Raw genomic sequence first — 18,994 nt, 5'->3', positions numbered from 1 at the left:
TCTCGTAGTGTTCTGTAAGATTAGTTAACACTTTGTCGAGTGTACGATTCCCTCTTGTTGGAAAATGGACGACTTGCGTGAGGCGGAACTGCTTAATAACTGGTGAAACATTTGCCCTGTTCCAGTCGCCAGCGAGAATTATACCTGCGCCAGGGATATCACTCTCTATCCTAGAGAGAGAATCCATCATGTAATCAAGGAGGGGCTCATCTTTGGCAGGTGGTGGAGGATGGTATACTGTACCAATGATAAGGCAGCTATAACCCCGAGGCAATCGGTTGGGCGTGATCTTGGCCCACAAAACCTCAGGGCCCTCGGGGTCAGGGAACTCATAGTCCCGTAGAATTGAGAATTTGGTGGAATCTTCTACATATAGAGCCACACCCCCATGTAGCCTGTGGGTCCTATCTTTGCGTATAATGTTGTAGCCACTAATGTCAACTACGCTGTCATCAATAGAATCTTTCAGCCATGTCTCCGTTATACAACAAAGATCAAACTTGTGGGTGTTCAAAAAAATACGAAGTTCGTCTATTTTTGGCGCCAAACTCATTACATTAGACACAGCTATTGACGGTACGACGAACCCGCGAACCTTATACTAGTATTCCGAGATTCCGGGGTGAAATTTCTCGAGGTTGTCGTACGTAGCGCTTGTAATTAGGGAGTTTAAGAGGTCACTACGGCAACGTGTGGGGAGAGGTAGGGGAAAAAACGGAATTCATTTTCCTCTAAGATTTTCGCCTATAGCTCGATGGGTTAACCGTTTCTGACGATGTGACGTCTTTACTGCGGCATAACAAGTGAATGCAGTTTGAGTTCAGGACAAAGGCGTGACATGATTGCTGTCGATGTTTTATTGCTTGGAGGACGTAAAAGTTGTTGTTTTAACATTTTCGTTTTGTATGGTACGGAAATGTACAAGGTTTTTAAACTCACGTGTTTCACTAAAACTTTGCTCAATTGATCTTTTGTAACATAAACACAACCACGGCTTACCCACCTGGAGACGTTTACACGGCAAATTGTTACCTCAGCTGAGAAGGTTACCCTGCCCGGCAGACCGGGCAGCCCGCCTGAGCGTGTCATCCCGTACTTATCGTGTAAACATGATCAAGAAAAAATAAAAGATTTATCGTATGACCAGTTCGGCCCCGCTCGCGCAATCCTATAGCAAAACATAATAGAAGCTGACGTGTGTAAGGCCGGACGTGTTGACATGAGCTGGTCCGAAAAAAGCCGTCCTTGGTGCCCTGACGTCGCTTTGTTCCAAAAACTTGAAGTAAACCAGAAACGAGAAAAACAAATTTATGTTTTTCATTGAAGGAATTGGGAGTTTCTTGTTGTGACTCGAAAAATAATGGGCAGGTTACCTCTACTGGGATCCTCCGGCTACCATGTAAACACAGACCCTTGGTTGTTCTTTGTAACAATAACAGACAAAAGATTAATATAAACTGTTTATTATCTTTTGTAAAAGAAGAAACTAAACGTTAGTTTGATGAAAATGGGTAAACCATTTTTTTAATGGCTGGGTCTGCCTTTTTATTGAAATTGATCAGAGATTTATTTGTGAAAACCTTAACGCGTATGTTGGTTTAATAGAATGAATTACGATTAGAAGATATCGAACCAAGTCAGCCCGATTCAAGAAAACCTACACAACCTTCTGCAGATTACATGGATCTCAGGGAGGCTAGCAGAGATAACAGAAAAGCACCAAGTGCCGCTCCAGGTGTTGATTACACGCCTCTTCATCCATTAACACGCTCCTGGGAAGTTCCAAGAGATCACGTGACCATAGAAAAGATCATTGGTAAAGGTTCTTTTGGTCAGGTTGCCAAAGGAACAGCAGTAGGACTTCGAGGGAGGCCTGAAACGACCACAGTGGCTATTAAGATGCTTAAACGTGAGCTCTTGTACTTTTAATTTAATGACAGTCTTGGCCTACAATCATTCAGGAAATGTTACCATGTTACAGTAATGTTTTAGCTATTTGCCATTTCATAACTAATGTTGTCATTTCAATTTTTCGCATATTATTCCCATTAACCAAATTTTTCTCCTTTTTTTAACGCTCTAGCTAACGCTGCTGAATTAGACAAGAGAGATTTGATGAAAGAACTTGAAACAATGACGCAGCTGAAACCACATCCTTTCGTCATTAAGCTTCTGGGTTGTGTTACCGAGTCTGGTACGCTTTGGTTATGCGGGTCTAGTTTTTCTGTACACAATTTCCTTTTGATTTACTTTGTAATACTCTCCCGTTATTTTCTTTAAGTAAATAGAGACGCTCCTCGATTTAATGACTTTCTAAGACCGAATATTTGCTATTGAACTGACCATTCTGTTGTATAAGCAAAACGCGTTTTGTAGGGAAATATTTGGTCTTCCAGCTTTTCTTTTTAAAACTGCATCTTGTTTTTTAAGATTCGTTGAAAAGTATTAACAATGAGTGGACTACTAATTTATTTCTTTAGTTATTGAGTTTTTTTTATAGAGTAGTTTATCGTATTGTTTGTTTGATCTCTTCAGAGCCACTGTTGGTTTTGATTGAATATGTGACTTTTGGGGATCTGCTGGGTTACCTGAGAAAGAGCCGCGGATTAAAGGACACATACTACAAAGACCCAAATATCAAACCACAAACAAATCTGACGTCACAGCAGCTAATGAAGTTTGCCTGGCAAATCGCAGATGGAATGAGTTATTTGTCCTCAAAATCTGTAAGTTAATTAAAAACCTAAAGGAAAAAAACTTAATTCTGAATCATTTTTTGTAAGGCGTATCGCGAAGTTAAGCTCTGTCCTTCATAGAATGTTGTCTATACAAGATCACGGCCGGATAATGCAAACGTATTCTTACCGTTTTGTAAAAGCTTCAATTTGCTCTAAGGGAATCCTCCCAATTTTAATGCCATCATTTTAGTTTTATTCAAATGTGCAAATGGCGATATTTTTGCATCGCTCCCAGAACACCCCATCAAATGGAAATACCTGGGTTTCTTTTGTGTAGGCAAAGGCAGAGACTGGAATGGAAAGGATCTTTTAAGATATTCAGCCTAAACTGAGTGTATATTAAATATCCATTTTAGTGTCAAGGAATAAAAAGAATTAAGACTTGACATTTCCAAAATTTCTTGTTGGTCGCAAAAAATGCCATATTACAGAGTTGATAAAAACTACTATAAAAATCTTAATATGAGCATTCTATAAAATACGCACACCATAAGTTGTATTTGCTAGAGTTTTTCTTCCTTTCTGAACCATTTCAGTTCTTTTCTTCTGCATTCGCTAATTTTTGTTGAAGCATGAATTCTTTCTTAGATCATCCACCGAGACCTCGCAGCGCGTAATGTGTTGGTTGGACAAAAGGAAGCGTGCAAAGTGACAGACTTTGGAATGGCCAGAGATGTGCAGGAGGAAAATATTTATGAACGAAAGACTAAGGTAATCAAGAAAGAGGGGAGATGGGGGCGATACTACTCATTAACATATCGTTCCATCTAATCATCTTTTATAATTATTGTTGTCATATAGCTGATATATTCCAGGTTTCGGTCACGAAATCTTTGGATGGGACCCTAGCGAAAACTTATACAAGTATGTTACGAGTTCGATGTTTGAGTGGTAGGTGATTTGTAGTCTAAACAGAACGCAGGGTTGTCGGAACAGCAACAAGAAGATATATGGCAAGAGTACCATATAACCAATCATTAATTATGCATTCAGACTAGCAGACTTTGTTTATAAAGTTTTGTTGTGAAAGACAAAGAAGTGGAATGCATAATTAATGTTGGGGTTATATGGTACTCTTTCCAAATTTATTCCAAAATGAACGTAGTTTCCAGTTGATAAACTTTACAGTAGCATGTAACTCAGTAAACTTACACGGCCTCCGCCAACTTCGCTCATCTTGAACATACACACGGCCTCCGCCAACTTCAATGAACTTGTAAATACATACGGCCTCCGCCAACTTCGACAAACTTGTAAATACTCACGGCCTCCGCCAAGTTTAACAAATACTGCCTCGTCACGCTTGACTGATCACGACTGATCACGACTAACTCTCTTCGCTTGTGAAAACTTAGTTAAAACTTCACCTAACCTATCCTATATATTTCCGCGATAAATTTCTAGAACCTTCTAAAGAGGGTCTAATTATAGCAACATTACAAAATATACCAATTTTAGAATCGATTACGTCATGTACTTGGCATGTATGCATGTAATTAGCGCTCCTCTTCTGTATTTCTTTAAATGATCTGCCAAACGCTACTCAATTCTGCCAGCTCGAGCCATAGTCGATGACTTCAAAGTTTTGCTATCTTTTCCCGTAGCCGATGTCATTGAAGCTAAGTTCAAGCTCGAAGATGATTTGCGTAATGTTGCCAACTGGTGTTGCGCAAATGATTTGTTAAGAACCCCGGGAAAACGAAGTTCATGTTGATCGGCACTAAGCTGTTTCATTTATTGGAAGGACTCTCACGGCTGTCGAATCGGCAAGAGACCTAGGAGTATACATAGATTCACATCTGACCTATGACACTCATATCTCCCACCTAGTCTCTTCTTGCTTGACTAAACTGGTTCAGATGAACCGCGTGAAATACTGTTTCGATAGAGAGACTTTAGTTTTCATTATTCCATCTCTTGTCTTTGGCAAAATGTTCTACTGTTCGTCCGTGTGGTCCAATACCTCATCTCAGAACATACAAAAGCTGCAACTCATCCGGAATTTCGCCTACAAAAGTATCTGCGGCGCTCGGAAATTTGACCATGTAACGCCATTACTGGATGAACTCAACTGGCTTCCAGTTGACAAAATACTCAAATTCAGAGACGCTGTTATAGCTTATAAGTGTGTCACCAATTTAGCTCCTGAATATCTATGTGCTAAGTTTAAAAAACGATCTTCTGTACGTAATCGCATAACTCGTAATAATGAGAAGATTGACATTCCGTTATTCAGATCAGCTACCGGCCAAAGGTCCTTTGCCTATAGAGCAGTATCTCTGTGGAACATGTTATACGAAGGCCTGAGAAACGTTACATCTGTAAAGGCCTTTCAGAAAGTCCTGAAACTTGCCATGAATGAATGATCGAGTGACAGTTAGAATTTAGAATAAAACAATAGCTTGTCAGATATAATTTGAATATATCAACAAAGTTGAAATGAGCAAACCGGCAGTCTAAATCACACAGGTATCAACGAACGCTTTTCATTCCACTAATTTATTCCTGTTTTTCTCGTTGCCATGTTCCCACCAATCACGTATCTCCATTTTCTGCCTTGTCGGATATAGTTAGCATTCATATTTGTAAAGAGGTACTGAAAAACCTTTTTTGGGAGTATTTATCATTAAAGTTTAAAGTACTAAATTAAACAAACCATGACCTCTCGCGAACCTTCCAGAGTGTCATGCATGTCATGCAACATTATTTTTCGTAACAAAGTATAACTTGAAATGAAACTGTCTTTGACTGGTTGCTTTCTTTACTTTTTGAGCTATTCACAAATTGATATTTGAAATATTTAGGGCCGTCTTCCCGTGAAGTGGACTGCTTATGAGGCCTTGTTGTACGGAAAATATACCACCAAAAGTGACGTGTAAGTATAACTGATAATTACCCATCTTTGTGAAAAAATTTATCTTAGTTGTCGCATATACTGTTAATGTCTTCAGTCACTTAATTTATATTCGTTTGATTTGTCTTTCTGCAGTTGGAGCTTTGGAGTTGTGCTTTACGAGATTTTTACCATAGGTATTATCGAATGGAAGTTTATGAGACTCTATAGATTTTTTTTGCTCTCTACTATCTTTAATTAAACAATGTCTTTTGCCACTTACTACATTTAATTGAACAATGTTATCTGTTGAGTGGGACAAGCGCAATGAGCTTCCCTATACAATCTTTGTTACACAGGGTAGTGTTACAGCGCTACAATTTTATTTCGATGGTTTTGTGGTTCTTCCAGGTGGTTCAACTTACCCAAAAATGGATGGAAGAAAAATTGCAAACTTACTTCAGGAGGGATACAGGATGCCTAAACCACAACACGTAGATGAAAAATTGTAAGTTTTCCTTTTCAACTCACTCTCTCTGATCATACAAGAAAAAGTTCTTTAAATTTTAAACAGATCATTTGAAATATACCAGGTATCAGATAATGATGAAATGCTGGAAAAATGACTCGGAAGCAAGACCAACATTCACTGAATTGAAAAATCAGCTCAAGAACATGGAAACCCAACATAAGGTGAGAATTTTGATCAACATGGGAGGTTCTTTTTTATGCAAGAGTGACTGACTTAGGCTCAGTTAGTGACGGTTTTTTAACCTTAACAGCATTTACCTGGATAGCTTAGTAATATATTCCCTTCTCTTTAATTTTTACAAGTTTGGCTTCCACCTTTTTTTTTATGTCACCAGAGTTAGCGCTCCACGAGCAAAGGAGCAAACTAAAATGTTCCAACTATAAACGATGCCCTATGGTTATTATTTTAAAGTTCATAAGATATGTATGAAAGCGATCCTTGCGTAATGAACACTACTTGTGTATTGTGAAAATAAGACCTGAAAAAAAAAAAAAGTGAGGTCCGAATGGGATTTGAACTCATGACCTCTTCGATGCTGCGGTTTTAAACGTATGAAAGCGATCCTCGTAGTAACAAACACTACTTATGTAGTAATACCAACTGAACTAACAAGCCAACTGGAAGCTAATCGTTAAGTTGGTTCGTACTAAACCCATAAGGCTCCCAGCTGGCTTGTTAGCTCAGTTGGTACTGTTAAGGATACTCAAACGATTCATTCAGTCTAAGTGAAATTTGGTTTGTTTGTTACCAATTACTTTAGTAACGGATGTGGTTACGTTGTTGTCTATTCTCGATTGGTTCGTAATCAGATATTTTAGCGTCCCCACGCGCGTATAAAAGCCTCGTTTAGCGTTCCTTTAGCCAGTGTATAATTGTATTTCGCCTTGTCCATTCTATCTGTTCGACTTGCCGTTTTTGGTTCTTAACCTTTGGCACAAGCGGAACCGATATGTGAGTAATTTTGATAGTTTTCTCCTTTGATTAGTTTTCTTGTTTTGGGTAGAAGCACGCTACCGTACAGAGTCGTACAATAGTACAATTTATTGTTTTCAATCTAAAGGGGGCGAATCAAAGAATGAGACGCTAAGCTGGGAACGCCCATTTTGTTAATCTTACAATCGATTTAAATCTCGAGATATTTTGACGTAGCTTATTATGATTTTCGAGTATTCCTGTTGATTGTTGTTAATTTTGATCGCGTTATCGACGGAGGCAGGTTAATTGCTCTAAGCGTTTTGTTCATGAGTTACGCAACGTTTTAAGTAAATTGCATTGTTATTTCAGTTTACGATCGTGATCGTGATTGTCTATCGTGGTTCGCTAATCGTTCATCATCATTAAATCACCGTTAACCGTCAACCTTGGTTTTCCGTGGTTATTGGTACTTGAAGCACACGACCTGTAAGATAGTCCCGTAGCATTAACACGCTTTAGCGACACCCTTCGACTTCGATCTCGTTAGTCGCAAGCGTCACAGGTACTACTACATAAGTAGTGTTTATTACTTATTACAACCATGTATGCCTCAGACGTCTCGCCCATGGCTCTCGAATTTGTAGTGAATAATGGTCTTAGCGGTTATCATCGTGGTTTCAAGAGAATCGTCTGGTGTTGAACAACACAAAGATGCAAGCAGTACCCATTGGTCCCTGTAAGTACAATTACGAACTGGTCATACACAGCTCTGTCATTGAGACACTGCCATCTATCAAAATACTTGGCGTTGAACTTGATAGCATGCTATCTTTCAAGGATCACATTACTAAACAGCTACAAAAGGTATACGCTACAAGTGGCGCACTTAGGAGAATAAGGCGTTTTGTCCCTGGCAATGTTATGATAAGTCTCTATAAAACTTTCATTTTCCCCCATTTTGAATACTGTTGCCCCCTCTTTCTTGGATTGGGGAAAGTGCAAGCGAATCGGCTAGAAGATGCCAACTATTATATTCTTAGATCACTGCTGGGTTATCGCAAATCTACCCTTTATGATGAATTGCTGCGAATCTTGAATATGGAAACGTTAGACCAGAGGATGAAACAACAATCTCTTATTCTGTAATATAAATGTTTACATAACGACGATCCAAAATATATCAGAGATTTTTTTAGTTTTAGGGAAACTATGTACAATCTGAGAGGAACCGGCGTTAATTTGTACCCACCTAAATTTAATTTAAATTTTATGAAAAAATCTTTCACTTGTATGTGTGCGCAGCTGGGGAATGGATTACCTACAAGTGTGAAATTGGCCAATAATATCAACCTTTTTAAGAAGCTATTGAGAACATGGAAACTTTAGCTGCTTCTCCATTTTATACTTGTATTTAAGTGACTCTGAATTTCATGGTACAAACTTAATTTGTAATCTTAATTTTAAATTATTTAAGCTATTGCTTCGCCATTTTATACCAGTATTTAAGTGAATTTGAATTTCATTGTACAAACTTAAATTTTAATGTTAATTGTTAGTTATTTCAATTTCTAATAAATTAGGTCTTGACAGTATGTATTAGGTTTCTTGATCTTAGAGGCACGTACGTATTTTGAACGAGCTCTATGAGCTTTTTGACGCTACGTGGGTAAATAAAGTATTGATTGATTGATTACTTCGAGGATCGTTTTCATACATTTCTTAAAACCGCAGTACACATATGATTTTCATATATTGAAATTATTAGATCATAAGATGATTGCAAAACCGCATTAAGACGCAACAAAGAGTAGCAAACAACGACGGCATATAGTAGTGAAATTGTTTATTCATGAATAATTATAAATACCAAAATAAACATGCCCAGACTCATACGTCTGAACTTACAATTTCATATAACTAACTGCTATTAAAAAAATTAATTACAAACTATTTACAACAATAATAATAAATAAAGATAAAATTGAAAAGGCATCTGTTCACAAAACAGCGTTTATGACGTTCAGTCCTGACACGTGGCAGGATACAAGGGTGTCCTCTTTTCCTACGGCTCCTTGTTCTTTGGGGTGGAAGCAGCACATGAAGGGGATGATTACTATGAGTAGTTTTTTTCTCCCATACTGGCCTATCTTTGATTTTAATTAAATCAGTTATGGTGTATATTTGCTGGTGTATCCATAAATTGGAGCCGCTTACAAAACCTATCAATTTGGGAGAGATATTTACCATAGTGGGCACAAGCCCACACCTCAATCGCAAAGGTGAAAAGTGACATTCTAAGGCTGTCAAATTGCAGTGTAAGCTCTTGTAGTGAGTAGCCGTAGTATTTACAAACTCTAAGGATGTACAATCTAGAACTCGCTTTGCTAAGCATATATTTTCGAATTGATTGTCCCAATTACCTGGATCTTCACTTACTGTAACTCCAAACAGCTTTAGTTAGCTCCTAGCTATTTCATGCATGGACTTTGGGAGGGGCATCCTGGTTTTACCCCTAACAACCATCTCAAAGGTGTTTTTCATGTTCAGCTTCATCTGATTATCATCAGTCCAAACTTTGATGTTTGCTACTTCCTGATGTGATGAATCAGTGCGATTGAGGCCAATTGTGATATCATATTTGATCAGTAGAGTTTGGGGGATGACAGGTTTGATGTCATTTAACCATGAAAGAGAACAATAAGGGTCCAAGCACAGTCCCCTAGGGAACCCCTCTATTGTTGTTGAGGGAACTGGTAACCACTCCATCAACCCCCTACGCTCTGTCAGCGATCACACAGAATGCTAATTATCCAGTTTTTAATGTCATACGACATCATCTTGTTTGCACAGAAGGCAATGAAAGACTGAGTCAAAAGCCTTCCTAAAATGAGATGAAAAGGCTCTGACAAAATCCGCACCTGTGTCAAGTTGCTCAAGCCAAAAATGATGGCCATAGTTGTGTGTTCCTTTTTACTAGCGAATTGGTCAGGTCCAATCGCTGACTTAAGGATAGGAGATAATTCTTGTTTGCAGACAAGACGCTCACAGATTCTCACTGTGATGTTGGTTAATGAGATAGGACTAAGTTGATCGCATTCAGTCAGAGGAGGTTCCTTGGGAATGGGCGAGACCTTTGCTTGTTTCCACAAGAATGGAACATTTTGATGCTTAATTGAGCAATTGAAAATTTTGGTGATCACTGGTGCAGATGGGGAGAGTAATCGCGCCAAAGCCAGTAACGAAACTCATCAGGCCCCAAAGCGATTCGTTTTTGATGTGTCAGTAAGTTCTTATATCACATTTATTCGCAGTTGGGAGATGGGTTCCTTCTGGTATTTGCAGACGCGTAGGAGCCTCATATGCGCCATCACTGTTGATGGTTTGGAAGTATGTGTTGATGACGTCAGGGGAAATCACCGAGCTAACAAGTGTACATTGCGTCTTTCTACCAGTTATTCTTCTGGCGGTATCACACCATTCTTCTTGAATTTTTGTGAAAGCTTACCGCTCATGAGGATAACTATTTATAACAAATGAGGAACCCTGTCTTTATTTGATGCTGATTATTAATTTTTTTCTTTGCAGAGGCTAATCAACATGAGTATGTACGACAAGCAATTGTATGCAAACGTCGAGGATTTAACGGTGTAGTTTGATGCACGTCCCCGGTGTAAGATCGGCTAACGGTTTGAACAATTTGCCGCAACAAGTTTCGGGGACTAATCATCTTTGCATTGAACGATTACGTTGTTCTTTTTATATTCTTAAACGGTGAACCGCTATTATATTTTTTCAGTCGCTTTACCGATAAAGTATGCTCTCGTATTTTTCGTTAACTTGTTCAGCACTTACACGTATGCTTGACTTAATTAAGCGTTTGTGATCGGCTTATTTCAAGCTAAATTCCGAAAGGCAGGAAAGCGTTCTGACATCAGATGACGCGTTTTGATATCTTTGTACTGTAACCGTACCTTCCAAGAAAGAATCGTATTTACCAGATTGATCTCGCTCGGAAGCCCTTAGTTGTGTAAATTTTTTAGTTAACTTTAAGGAACTGTTTTGCCGCGACACCCGCCTGTTTGGAGGAAAGCTATATTGCGCATATTATTGCTTTCCAAAGCCTATATTTGTTTGTGATACCCACTCGAAATACTTTTACACTGAAATTATTAGAAGTATTAGTAAAATGAATAGAATTCTTTTTAAAACTATATTTGGCACGTTACTTCTGCACGATAGTATGTTATTTGGCCAAAAAGCCCGGTGGTTTTAGCATACCAGATACTACTTATCTTCTGGTCCTTGGTACGAGTTTAAGCCTTTTTTTCTAGGACACGATGCTAATTTGGTATTTTTATGATAAAATAGTTCGAAAAGTTAGGAGTTGACCCTGTCTGCATGATTACGCTATACAGAAGTTCAATACATTTTTCACTTTAAAGACATCAATCTGGTGTAAGCATATTTCTTAATTTCTTTGTCTCACTGAAGTTTCTGTAGAAATGCGTAGTAGAGCTATTTCCTTTTGTACTGAGAAAGCATTCCTATTGTGCGATTTTAGAAACAATGGCATTCAGATACTTAGATATGCAAAATGGCAATATTATGACTCATACTGCGGCATGGGTATGAGACTTAGGGTCCATCGTAGAACCGAAAACGTAAGAGTCGCAGGCCTTATTTTCTACCCACTAGATAAATAGAGGATATTAGATGGCCGCTTGGGGATACGAATTTTATCGTCGAGTGCTGAAAGTATCTCTCACGAGTGAGCGCAGCGAAGGAGTGAGAGATACTTTCAGCACGAGAAAATAAAATTCGTATCCCCAAGCGGCCATGTAATGTTCTGTTTATTATATAGATACTGATGAAATTTCCACATAAAAGACAACTTTTTTTATTCATTTTCGAAACAGCAATTGGGTAATTATGTTGGTAACCATGGCCACACCAATATCCTCACGCGTGAAAGATAAAAATAGTATCTTCACTGCGCGCGGTGAAGATATGATTTTTTAGTAGAAGGAGGAATCCTCGTATTTCATCAGTATCTATATAATAAGTAGGGTTTATTACTACGAGGAACGGTTTCATACATTTCATGAAACCGCAGTACACACATGATTTTCATATATTCAAAATTCATTGATTTATATCCCTTCGATGGGTTTGTTGGCTCAATTGGTAATGTACTGTACTGGTATCGTGGAGGTCAGGGGTTCAAATCCCGTACGCGCCTGAATTTTTTTCAGGCCTTATTTTCTACCTACTAGATAAGTAGGGTCTATTACTGCGAGGAACGCTTTCATACAGTCTTTCGTAAAGTTACATATGATCAGTTCTGTCAAAAGAGTACACTTTCGTCGATAAAAATTTGTGTAGATCGCTCATAATGTTTTTTTGTTTATTGTTCTTGTGCAAGTGGTGCAAATTGCATTAAAATTTTGTGTGCACTTTCTTTGTGTCACTACGTAACGTTACGTAACATAGCATGTATTTAAACCGTATTGTTCATCGTAGTTTGCTCAGTTTTGTCCAGTATTTTGTTCAGTGTTCGATTTTTTTTGGTCACTCGCTTCGTGCAACTATTTCGCCTCTAGGCAGGAAATCCACAACATCGCAACAAATGTAAGTTCATCATTAATTATGCATAGAGTGTTGCAAAGAAACCTTAATATTTATTCTTTATGAAATGGAATGCATGCATAATTAATGTATGGAGTTAGATATATGGAACTCCTGCTAATGTAAGTTTTGTATTATGTAGTTTTCATCGTTGTTTTCGTGTAGCTTTCCTTGTGTATTTAGTTTAGTTTGCAGCTTTTAAACATGTCGTTTCGTTTCGTGTTGAAAATTGTGCGGTTACAGTTTCTCCTTACCAATAAAGATAATCAGTCGTCTGTGGCAGTAATAAATTGGAAATTCTTAATTTCAAATCAAAGAGAATTCGAGCCTCTAGAGGCATGTAGAAAAGAATGACGAATGATATTTTTCCCAGGTTAAATTGATTGAAGAAGGATATCGATGATTATGGAACGCCAAGCGTGACAAAAATGTTGAAAACTAAAATATAGGTTGTCACTAAATACATGTTGTACTGTGTAATAAATGGGTTGAATATTGCTTATATATAGCTTACGTTGAGACAAATACAGGTTGTAAAGTTCAACATATATATATGTGTCACTTGAAAGTACGGCCTCTTACATATAGGTTCAAAATATCGATTTTCTGGGCTTTTCCGAAAATCTTCGGAACGAGACCGACGCGCGCGTCACGAGCCTATTTCGCGTTGTAAAGGCGACGCCATAACGGACGCTGCCTACATTGGCGATTTTTTCGACAGAATTCCTGGCACTATCTCACAGGCCCGTCGACATCTTCACGACACTCAGCAAGAAGTAATCGAACGTATTCACAGGAGACTAGGGGACAGTCTTTTTATAGTGAACCATCTCGCAAGTCGGGCGTGTAATTCATCAAATGCGATCGATGGGGACAGACAAGGTGATCTGTATTCTCTTATGGCAGCGGTGCGATCATTCTACGATGCATACTCAAGTAAAATAGCCGTGGACGATTCATGGGAGGGTGGCTTAGCTGCAGTTTGTTATCAGCCTGAAACGACTCGTAGTATTCGTTAAATTAGTGTTCACATAATAAATCTGGCTGTCATGGGGTTCCAAATGTAAAGTTGTTGGATTTATTAGACCTTTATGGTCTTGTCATTTCTTCATAAACAATAGGCAAAGCTGAATTGAGTAATCAGAGCTGGCCAGATTAAAAAACCGGTTGTCTGTCTTTGAGTCGAAGAGCAGGGGGAAGTGGCAGTATTCACAGGCTAGTTGGGGTCCAGAACAAGGATATCGGCATTGCCTCATATATCTATGTAACAACAAAATATTTACACCAAAATAAAACTTGATACAAAGCTAATTTTTTCCTAAAATTGGAAAATTTGAGATACCGTTTGTTGCCATGTGAATGGCCAAGCGAATTGCTTACGAATAAGTGTGTTGCCATATCTCCAAGGGATAAATATTAAATTGCTCTACCTAGTGATGGTATGCCAATCCCACAGTTTGAGGTAATAAAGAAGGAAGCAATGAAAAAAGCGATTTTAATTGTTTACTTGAACAGTGTATCAACCGACTCTTTCTCTTTCATGCAGCCATAAGAGCATACAAATCACCTTGTCTGTCTGCATCGATCGCACTTGATGAATTACACGCCCCACTTGCGAGATGGGTCACTAAAAAGACTGTCCCCTAGTCTCCTGTCCATACGTTCGATTACTTCTTGCTGAGTGTCCTGAAGATGTCGACGGGCCTGTGGGATAATGCCAAGAATTCTGTAGAAAAAAATCGGCAATGTAGGCAGCGTCCAATATGGCGTCGCATTTACAATGCGAAATAGGCTCGTGACGCGCGCGTCGGTCTCGTTCCGAACATTTTCGGAAAAGCCCAGAAAATCGATATTTTCAACCTATATATATATATATATATATATATATATATATAAAGTGTGACTTGATTTTCGTAGAACAGTGCTCAATACATAGAAGTAGAGCGAAGTATATATTGTGGGAGGAAAAAGACAAGTAAACTACAAGTTCATCCCTACCAGCCTGTTTCGTGGTCGCCCACTCATCAGGGAATTTAATGAGAATAAACTTTGCCATTGCTTATATACAATATAATTTGCATGATCTAACTAGTCTAATTTATGCAGCGCGAAATTGACAGTTTAGTTGTTGCGTAGGAGGGCTTTGCTTCTGTGGCGGCATGAAGACACGAGTTCATTACGTTTGTTTAGTGTTGATAGTTCGGGCCGGTAGATGATTAGGAATTTTTCTTTGAGGCAGAGGTTACATCTTTTAGTTGAGCTATTATACGGTGAGTGCGATGAGAGAATGCGCCAGGAAATAAAGTGATCGATGTTGTTGTCTTTGAGGGTCCAGATGTGCTTGCTGAGTTCGGTAGAGTTTCTGTGTTTAGCGTGGAGGAATGATGCGGTGTGGTTTCTGTATCTTGTTTTGAAGTCGTTCTCTGGCTTGGTAGATTGCTGATGGTTGCAGGCAGTTTTCGTCGAGCGGGCATGTGTTCTTTTGTCGGCAGTTGCATGTCTTGTTGTTATCAATGGTAGTGGCGGTGGCGGCGGTGTCATCAGACTGTATAGGTGCTGTTAGGATGCGTTTGTTATGGTTGTCGATTATCTGTTTCGTGTTGTTCATGCAGCTGTAACTGATTTTGATGGTATGTATGTATGTAAATCTTTATTTAAACACGGAAAATCATCAGTTACATAATAAAAACTAAGATTAATCAACTGCTTTACATGATTGCCGTGTGGGAATCCTATATATCGACTACGTTAAGATTTCGCCTAAAATGGTTAATGGATGAAGCATTCTTTAAGTATTTGGGCAATTTATTCCATAACATGGCCCCGCTGTAAGAGAAGCTTCGTTTCATATAATTGGTGTTTGGTTTGGACACGGCCAGCCTTCCCTCAGAGTTTCTTGTGTCGTACACAGAGTGATGCTGAGAGAAAAGACTTTGCAGATATTCGGGAGCAAGGTTGTTTATAATTTTATACATCATTATGGCTTTTTGTTTCTCTCGTCGAAGAGATAGCCTCTCCCAATCGAGGGTGGAAAGAGGGTGATTTAAGCTCGTATTAAAGGGTAATTTAGTAATAATTATGGCTGCTCGATTCTGTAATTTTTGGAGCTTATCGCTCAAGTAGCCACTTAAACAGTCCCAGACGGGGCTGCAGTAATCAAAATGGGGCATAATCAAAGCGTTATAAATTTGGATTGCAGTTTCTTTGGATATAAAGGGCCGTACACGCTTTAGGGCGCCTATAGCTGATGAGACTTTCTTGCAAATCTCTTCAATGTGGCTACCCCAAGAGAGTTGGGCATCTATAGTAAGACCTAAAGATTTGGTCTTGTCGACTCTCTTGATAATTTGGTCATCAATTCTGATTTCAAAGTCGTTACATTGGGCAGATAGTCTTTGTCTTGAACCAATAATCATTAACTCTGTTTTAGCAACATTTAGACTGAGCTTGTTAGCTTTCAGCCAACGGCTAAGGTTATTCAATTCAGGGGTTAGAGCTAGCTCAAGCTCTGTTAGTGTCTTAGCAGATATCGCAAGATTGGTGTCATCGGCAAACATTCTTGGTGCGGCGCCCCGCAAGGAGTTGGGAAGATCATTAATGTATATTAAAAATAGCAAAGGACCCAATATGCTACCTTGCGGCACGCCGCAACTGATGGTACGGGCAGATGATAGTTTGCCACCGACACTACATCTCTGAGTTCGGCCACTCAAGTACGACGAGAACCACGTAATAGCTGCCAGATCGACACCCAAGTATGACATCTTGCGCAAGATTATTTCATGATCAATAGTGTCGAATGCCTTAGTAAGGTCAATAAAGACAACGCCGTTTAAGAGACCATTGTCGATATTTACCGACCAAGAATTTGTTGCCTCAAGCAAAGCCGTAAGCGTACTATGTAGAGAACGGAACCCTGATTGGCAGCCCAATAACAATTTGTTATCATCTAGATAACGAAAAAGTTGATTGTAAACAATTCTTTCAAAAACTTTGGAAATTATAGGGATTACAGATATTGGTCTATAGTTGTTAGGATCCGATTTAATACCCTTTTTGAAAAGAGGAGTCACTTTAGCCGTTTTCCAATCATTTGGATATATCCCCGTGAGGATAGACTTAGAGAAGATTGAGGTGAGAGAGGGTGCGATGATATAAGCAGCCATTTTCAATAATTTACTCGGAATCATATCAAGACCAGTGGCTTTCTTTTCGTCAATTTTTGACAAAATGTTAGACACAATATCAACGCTCGGAATTTGTAAAGAAAACGAATGAGTAGAGTGTTCTAAATAAGACTCAGGATCAATATCAACGACAGGAATACCTTGTGCTAATACTTGCGCAACGTTTGTAAAGTGATCATTAATAGTTTCCGAAATGTCTATAGGATTACTTACCATTTTTTCATTTACCTTAATCTCCAGAATATTCGTCGACTTACTACTGTTACGTGAAGTTAGCTCGTTGATCACGTGCCACGTTTTGCGCAAATTACCTTTATTGGCTTCCAGGTTTTTGGAAACGTAGAGTTTCTTTGCAAGTTTAATTGCGTTGTTTGCCTGGTTTCTTGCACGCCTAAATTGATCCCATAAAGCAGGGTTATTGGAGGAAATTGCCTTCTTTTTAAGGAAATCTCGTTTTCGGATTTTAATCAGCAACTCTTTAGTAATCCACGGAGATCGCTTTTTTCGAATTCTTTTCGATTTGCGTGGTGCATGTTTATCGACGCAGCAAAGGAACATTTCTTTCCATACACGCCACATTTCATTTGGATCAGAAAACAAATCGACATCGTCCCAAGGTAGTTGATTGAGTTCAATTAAGAAATTTTCTTTGTTAAAGTGTTTAAATTGTCGTGTTTCAATCACGCGTGGGCCAATACGGCAGTAGTGAGTCTTACGTGACAAAAAAACAAGAGAATGATCACTTATGCCAAGGTGAATAACACCAGAATTTGTGACCTTCTCTAGGGAGTTTGTTATGCATAAATCGATTAAAGTTTTTGAGGTCAGAGTGACACGAGTAAATATAATTCCTTATTTTCCGCGTCAATTTTTGCAATGATATTCTCAAATTCGCTAAATAGATTAGGTGAAGAACTTGGGGGTCGATACCAAGTACCCACCAGAAATGGTATACTTCGTGGCTTTCTAATTTCAATAAATAGACACTCTAAATTATCGCTATTTAAATCACTACGTATTCGATAGTTTAGGTTAGTACGTATGTATGTACATATTCCACCTCCATTCCTTCCGTTAATTTTACGATCTTTTCTGACTATTTCAAAGCCAGGTATATAAACTTCGTTATCACGTACTGTAGGGTCTAATTTTGACTCGTTGATATGTAAAATGTCAATTTTTGAAGTAGACATAAAAAATCTAAGTTCATCAATATGAGACAATAAGCTATTGATGTTAAGGGACGCAATGACTAAACCTCGACCAAAGATTGTTGGATAGTTGGACTTACCGCAGTCGGTACCTTTATGGACATCAGCCGAGTCGGATTCCCAGACGGCAATATCCTAGTCTACACGTAAATGGCTAATAAAATTTTGAGCTAGGCGTGTGGTGCCTTTCTTGTTTAAATGAAGACCACTTCGATTTAAGTGGCTAGTTTTTGAAATGTTTGAGTGGTCAACAAAACCCCAGTTCTTTTCGTCGCAACATTCCTTAAGAATTTTGTTCACATCAGGTACTTTGCAGGCAAGGGCTTCGTCATCTGATCTATCGATGAGACCGGATATAGATATTGTGGCCGAAGATTCGGAGTTGACTGCTTCGGCTAGGTCAATCAGTTCGACTGCACATTCACGAGGAGTATTGGAGGATCGTAAACTGTTGGTTCCAACATGGATAATTATCTCGTCTGGGTTTCTGCGCAGTAGTGGTTTGATGTGATCTTTCATGTCTTGTGTTGTGCATCCCGGAAAGGTGGCTATCTTAACTTGCGAGTTCTTGGACATTTTATGGCCTTGTAGATATTTAAGAGTAGAATCCCCCACTATAACAACCTTCTTCCGACGGTTGGACGGTGGATGGTCATGTTGATTCGACGAATTGAATAATTCGGTGTTTCGCACTCGGATTTCCGAGGACGAAGGAGATGTAATGTGTCCGGTGACAACGCTATTGCCATTTTGATCGCTTCTGTTTCTCTCGGTTCGATCTTCGTCTCGAAGAGCTTCAAATCTGTTACGGGTTTGAGTTATGTTGCTGGGCATTCTTTTTTCATTATGTTTTGCATTTGTACTTCTCTGCGGCGGCTTTTCAACTGACCAATCGCTTGATTGTGGTTGATTGTTTTCCACTTCATTCTTTTCTCGCGTAGTAATTGTTATTG

At 38.8% G+C, this 18,994-nt stretch overlaps 2 protein-coding genes across 6 annotated transcripts in view; one reads left to right on the top strand and one right to left on the bottom strand.

Moving 5' to 3' along the window:
• The window catches only part of LOC111340534 (tyrosine kinase receptor Cad96Ca-like), a 40,157-nt gene extending 28,928 nt beyond the window's left edge, over window positions 1-11,229 (top strand). For 3 of the 5 annotated variants that reach the window (XM_088727648.1, XM_088727650.1, XM_088727652.1), the window contains 9 exons: window positions 1,606-1,909; window positions 2,084-2,194; window positions 2,536-2,726; window positions 3,327-3,449; window positions 5,543-5,613; window positions 5,728-5,768; window positions 5,983-6,079; window positions 6,165-6,264; window positions 10,604-11,229. In XM_088727648.1, the coding sequence (XP_088583774.1) occupies window positions 1,606-1,909; window positions 2,084-2,194; window positions 2,536-2,726; window positions 3,327-3,449; window positions 5,543-5,613; window positions 5,728-5,768; window positions 5,983-6,079; window positions 6,165-6,264; window positions 10,604-10,669 (1,104 nt within the window). In that variant the 3' untranslated portion in view covers window positions 10,670-11,229. Of the gene's footprint in view, window positions 1-1,605; window positions 1,910-2,083; window positions 2,195-2,535; window positions 2,727-3,326; window positions 3,450-5,542; window positions 5,614-5,727; window positions 5,769-5,982; window positions 6,080-6,164; window positions 6,265-7,387; window positions 8,709-10,603 lie in introns of those variants that run through there. The other 2 variants (XM_088727649.1, XM_088727651.1) reach the window with 2 other exon arrangements.
• A 6,451-nt stretch (window positions 11,230-17,680) lies between these two features.
• LOC148726894 (uncharacterized) overlaps window positions 17,681-18,994 on the bottom strand; it is a 2,063-nt gene continuing 749 nt past the window's right edge. The window contains exon 1 of the mRNA XM_088727943.1: window positions 17,681-18,994. This exon is cut by the window's right edge and continues 749 nt beyond it. Coding sequence (XP_088584069.1) covers window positions 18,177-18,875 — 699 coding nt within the window. The 5' untranslated portion in view covers window positions 18,876-18,994 and the 3' untranslated portion in view covers window positions 17,681-18,176.

Source organism: Stylophora pistillata, chromosome 7 (assembly GCF_964205215.1).
Source record: "Stylophora pistillata chromosome 7, jaStyPist1.2, whole genome shotgun sequence".
Taxonomy (NCBI): Eukaryota; Metazoa; Cnidaria; class Anthozoa; order Scleractinia; family Pocilloporidae; genus Stylophora; species Stylophora pistillata.
The sequence above is the reverse complement of the archived record's forward strand: the minus strand, read 5'-3'. Positions and strand labels throughout refer to the sequence as shown.